The sequence below is a fragment of the Hyperolius riggenbachi genome, chromosome 12 (assembly GCF_040937935.1).
Source record: "Hyperolius riggenbachi isolate aHypRig1 chromosome 12, aHypRig1.pri, whole genome shotgun sequence".
Lineage (NCBI taxonomy): Eukaryota > Metazoa > Chordata > Amphibia > Anura > Hyperoliidae > Hyperolius > Hyperolius riggenbachi.
The window spans coordinates 102,550,490-102,556,741 of NC_090657.1; the positions used below are offsets into that span (position 1 = coordinate 102,550,490).

General features: G+C 40.2%; 1 protein-coding gene across 1 annotated transcript; it reads left to right on the forward strand.

Moving 5' to 3' along the window:
* Positions 1 to 1,008: 1,008 nt before the first annotated feature.
* Positions 1,009 to 5,945, forward strand: NEUROD2 (neuronal differentiation 2). Its single transcript, XM_068264399.1, has 2 exons — positions 1,009 to 1,333; positions 3,100 to 5,945. Exon 2 carries the CDS (start codon positions 3,105 to 3,107, stop codon positions 4,176 to 4,178), a length of 1,074 nt encoding a protein of 357 aa, XP_068120500.1. The 5' UTR covers positions 1,009 to 1,333; positions 3,100 to 3,104; the 3' UTR covers positions 4,179 to 5,945.
* Positions 5,946 to 6,252: the final 307 nt, after the last annotated feature.

Here is a 6,252-nt window from a genome sequence, read left to right on the forward strand (position 1 = left end):
TATTCATCTATCTATCTATCTTTCAATTAATCTAGCTGTGGATAGATCTTTCTATCTATCTATCTATCAATCAATCAACTTTGTATTCCTCTAGTAATCTATCTATCTTTCTATCTAACTATCCATCCATCCACCCATCCATCTTTCAATTAATATCTCTGTCATTCTATCTATCTATCTATCTATCTATCTATCTATCTATCTATCTATCTTTTTATCTATCTATGTAGACATTTCCTCAACATAAAACTGGATATGCATCAAATCTATCTATCTATCTATCTATCTATCTATCTATCTATCTATCTATATCTCTGTAATTCTATCTGTCTATCCATCTATCTATTTATCTTTCTTCCTTTCTTTTTATCTATCTATGTAGACATTTCCTTAACATAAAAGTGGATATGCATCAAATCTATCTATCTATCTATCTATCTATCTATCTATCTATCTATCTATCTATCTATCTCTCTCGCTCTCTCTCTCTCTCTCTCTCTCTCTCTCTCTCTATCTATCTATCTATCTATCTATATATGTCTGTCTGACTATCTGTCTATCTATCCATCCATTTACCCAATCTAGCTCTCTATCTTTCTATCTATGTAGTCATTATGCATCATATCTATCTATCTGCTTATCAATCTGCTTATCTATCTCTGTATCTTTCTACAATCAGAGCAGGGAAAAGCACAGTGTTATAGGATGTGTAATGAATACACATAACTATGTCCTTTCTATAAAAGGCAGCAAGCTGTGTCCTAACCCTTCTTTTATTTCCCCCCAATAAAGAGAAGCCAATCTTTCTGCTGTATCTTAAATAGGACCTTCCTCCCTCCCTTACTTGGGCACACAGCCCCCCTCTCTCTAAATTGACTATTTATAACTTCCACTCTCCCCTGTCTACTAATTTGGGCACACACCCTCTATCTTAGGTGGGCAAGTCACCCCCCTTCTTGGTATGTGTGCATACCTCTGCCCCATTTTGCAGTTCTCACACAGAATAGGAGATCGGGAAATATATATTCCTCTCTTCTCTTTCCTTTTTTTTCTTTAGGAGAGTGACAGATGGTAAGTCCTCCCCCCCTAGGGACCCAAATCTCCCTCAATCCAACCGCACGTCAATCAGAGGCTCCCGTGTGATCGCTCCCGCGGATGACGTGCCAACCATATGGCCTGGCATCAGAGCTGGTACCATGACTCGGTAGACATGCCACCCTCTCCTCCTTTTGGATTGCACTCTGAAGGAGCCTGAGAACCTCAAGGAGACTGTTCTACTCCCAGAAGATGCTGCAAACCATGTCATAAATTTCTTCAGCGCCTAGCTCAGGAGGTAAGTTGGGATCAGAGGAAGCTTCTCCAACTTGGAGAGAGGAAGGCTGAAACCCCCTTTGCCATCGCATGTTATTTACCATCCACCTTCCTGAGGAGCAAACACAGCTACGGAGGGCCCCTCGCTGAAACAGCAGCATCTCCGCAGTACAGGGGGGCTCCCTGGGCGGCCATGCTCGGGGACCTCATCTGCCTCCCCTATTGCCTGCCGGATTTTCCCATCCACACACTAATGTGGGGGGCACTTGGCAAGGGCACCTCAATGCCGAGATGTCACCCTAATAATGACAGGCAGATGCCTTTATCCATTCCAATACATATCTGCCTATATATATATATATATATATATATATATATATATATATATATATATATATATATATATATATATATATGTATATATATATATATATATATATATAAGAGCTGTAGCACCAGATGTATACATGTTTATCTATATAGAAATGGATTTGTAGGCAGGAATTCCTATTTATCTTTGTAATGTATTGTTGCATTTATGCTCACCTGAATAGCAATATAGAATGTATAGCAGACAAATGGTTCTATATGTAAAAATCCACATAGCATTTTAAGTTGAGCATTCTGTTTTTTATTTTTTTTTCTATAAATGATATTCATCGCATATTTTTTGTTTCTTTTTATTTTTTTTACATGTAATTTTTTTTTCATTTTTTTTTTGTAATCTAAAATGATAAATATTTTGAGCTTGCTCGTGCATTGCGATATGATGCAGATCGTGGCCAGGGCGAGGTGTGTTTACATTGCAGGTCTCTCTGTCTATAGTGTGTCTATATTGTGTCTGTGAAGGTGTCTGTCAGTCTCCAGCGTCCTCAGTCTGTCTTGCCTGTCACCCACCTATGTAATATCCTACAAATGCCCCATCACGCCGCACAAACACAGAGGGCAGGGAAATGGGGATCCTATAATGAAATAATAATTGGATCTATCAACATTATTTGACAGGCTTTCATTTAGAGCGGTGATGGCTAAATGGAAAGCCAATTAATTCTAATAAGGGCTCCGCGAGAATGGCTTGTTCGTACACTACTGAGGACCATATAACACACAGATATATTATTATGTCGTATTATCGGCACGACACACAGAGATACAGGCATGTGGCATGCTCAGTCAGATCGCTCACCAGCTACTGCGGGAAGGGTCGGTGTCAATAGATTTCACAATCGCACCGATCTTGCTGGAGCGATTTTCATTTACTCTGCGGATCGGGAATTATTTACAGGACGTCTGCAGATTTAGAGCAGCAGCGGGGCCTCGTGCTGTTTGTGTAGCTCCATATTAAAGTCCATAGAAAAAATATAATAGTTCTAATCATAATTTCGGAGATACGCTAGAGTATGCTGTAAAATCCGGACTTTTTTGCTTTATCATAAATGCACTTTACTAATAGCTTTACTAATAGCTATTTACACCTAGTATTCCATTGCCCTAAATTCCATGCCCCCCCCCCCCCCCTCACCTCAAAAAACACCCCTCCCTCCACTATATATATATCGCATTATGAGGGCCTTTATTGTATCAACGCTATGGTGGTGATCCCACCATAGATAGTAAAGTATATAACAGATACGGGATGGCTAGGGTTATATGTGAATTCACGTCACCATGGTACCGTATACAGAACTATTGCCTTCATTTTGCTTGTACTTGGTCGCATTATGCCATAATGCTATGGAGACAACAATCTACTGTCTCTAATTCTGACACTCTGTTTTTTGTCCCCAGCAAACATGTTGACCAGGCTGTTCAGCGACACTAGCCTGATCCCAGAGGTGCAGAAATTTGCCTCCTGGCCGGATGACTGTGACGACGACGATGATGATATGAGCGACAAGGATGAGAGGAGCGAGAAGAGTCTGCAGGAGGTCCACACCGAGGGCTCTCTAAGTGAGAGCAAGGATGATGGAGAAGACATTGGTGGAGAAGAGGATGAAGAGGAAGAGGAGGAGGAAGGGATGGAGGAGACTGAGGGGGACAGGCCCAAAAAAAGAGGACCCAAGAAGAGGAAAATGACAAAGGCCAGAATTGAAAGGTCCAAGGTGAGAAGACAAAAGGCTAACGCCAGAGAGAGGAACCGTATGCACGACCTCAACTCAGCACTGGACAATCTCAGGAAGGTCGTGCCATGCTATTCCAAAACACAAAAGCTGTCCAAGATTGAGACCCTCAGGCTGGCTAAGAACTACATCTGGGCACTTTCAGAGATCTTAAGGTCTGGAAAGAGGCCTGATTTAGTAGCTTACGTGCAAACCCTATGTAAAGGTCTGTCTCAACCCACCACCAATCTGGTGGCCGGTTGTCTGCAACTGAACTCCAGGAATTTCCTGACTGAACAAGGCCAAGACGCTGGGAGGTACCATGGCCCTAATTCCTCCTTTCCCATGCACCCTTATTCTTCTTACCAGTGCTCCCGGCTCTCAGGCTCCCAGTGTCAGTCCAGCACTATGGCCAACTCTCATCCTCTGAGAAGTCATGGTTACTGTTCCACCTATGACTCCATCTATGGCAACACGTCTCCGGAATACAATAGCTCTGAGTATGATGCGCCCTTAAGCCCACCACTGTGCATTAATGGCAACTTCTCCCTCAAACAGGACTCATCCCCGGACCAGGATAAAAACTACCACTACTCTATGCACTATTCTGCACTGCCAGGGTCTAGACCTTCCGGACACAGCTTGCTGTTTGGATCTTCTGGGATGCGCAGTGGTGTTCACTCTGAGAACCTATTGCCTTATGATATGCACGTCCACCACGATAGAGCTCCCATGTATGAGGAACTCAATGCATTTTTCCATAACTGACCAGTCCTGTTCTTTTTTCATGTATAACTGTGCAACATGTGCCAAGAAATTTGGAAGGATCGGTGGACAGCAGGGCCTAGTGGGCTACACTCCATGGAGCCAAGGTTATTATTGCTGGAACTTCTATATTTAAGTTCAATTTGGAGTCCCTACTGTCTTTCAGCCAAGTCCTGTCCTTGGTGGCCCTGCCAGGATAAATACATGAGTTTTATTTTATGGCCCTAATATATAGTACTTTCAGCTGACGTGCTGGAAGTACTGATGCACAATTCAAAGCTTTCTTGGGTCATTCTAATGTCTGACTTATCATAAGTCAAACTGAACCATGTGTTCGACGTTTCATACTTGTTGCGTTGGTACACCACACTCTTTGACCCAAAGTCTATAGCACATTTTGAGACACAGCCCCACCTTCTCACTTCCTCCTTCACAACCATACCAGTAAGGATGTAGATAACTTGGCGTCACACCAGGTTTCCACAGGAAAGCAAAGTAATCTGGGTTTAGGCAGTCCTTTCTGTATGATAAAAAAATTATTTGGCGTGTCCCCTTTACCATTCATTAGAGGGCAGAAGCTTATAAGCGCTTCACATACGCATGGGGGTCCGCCCCCGAGGTGCAATATTAAATCGGATGTTAGTTAATAATGCCATTAGTTCGGCTATGGTCACACAGCGAATATGGGGGAGAAAAAAAAACGTTATAACTTATCCTATGTGCTAACAAAGTATATATACACATTCATACACTTACTGTATACATAAAATAGCACATTCATAATTTAATTCAAACAGTACCCTTTAAAATCTGCAGATCCAGCAGAACAGAAGAACCGAAATGTAAATTCAGAAATACTTTTTCAAGCAATAACATGAAAAAAGTAGGTAGGAAGACGGAACGAAATGGAAAGTCTATGCAAAATATAAATTTAAATTTATATAAAGTTTATTGCAATGGGGACCAAGCAAACTCGTATAATGTGCAATTTTTAGTTGAAAAAAAGGCCAGGGCCTATTACAGTGACGCAATCAGGCCTCACTGACAGTGAAGAGGTTAAAGGGACACGTGACATGCATTTCCTTCTACTGCTAAAAAAACAACAACAAAAAAAACTTGTTAACCACTAAATGTTATTTTATAGACTGTGTGTTAATATATATGTTTTTATCTGTTTGAAAGGGAGATTTTTACATGCCCCAAATATTTTTGTTCCTGTTGTTATGCATGGAAAGAAGAAAGACACAAAAAAGAGAGCAAACAAAAAAAATATGCAAAATGTATTTTTTTTTCACCTTCCCCTTTATTTTGTTTACACTTCCTGTTTTATTATTTTCAGTGTCTTAACTATTTTGTGTATTTATTTTTACTATGATATAAGTGCGTTAGAGATATTAGAATGCCATGCACATCTCAGTTTTTTTTGTTTTATATTCCCCACTGATGTACGTATTTATCTGTGCCGCCTGATTAAAGCTGTCTTAAATTATTTATTTATTTATTTATTTATTATTATTATTATCATCACAATTAAATTATTATTATTATTTAGTGGACACAATAGTCATTTTATTTTATTTAACTACATTGCTAGATCCAAATCTGGCGGTGGATCACTCAATCAGTTTCTTCTTTCTGCAACGTCTATATGTTGGCAATTTTTAAACTTGTAGAGGGAATAAAAAAAATGGTAATTTAGTGCGTGGGGGGCACAAGACGTGTTGTGTATGTGTCCATTTTAATTCAGATTAATAAAAATTGAAACACAAATGGTATGAATTCGTCCCTTTGTAAATACACACACACAGGTGTTCTCTCATTTCTGTTCCAGACTGGAAAATGTTGGTGAGTGCATTAAATCGGGAATAGCTGGTCGCCCTGCGGCTGGGAGGTAGAAAGTTGATGGTGTGCTGATATTTAGGTATAGGAATCTCTCCATACTATATGGTGAGACAGATGGAGGTCTCCTGTGCACGGTTTAACTTGTAATTAAAAGGCTTTATAGAGGGCAATTAATAAATATTGAACATTTGTCATATTTGCTGGGTATCAGGGGATGAGCAAAATGGTTATTCCT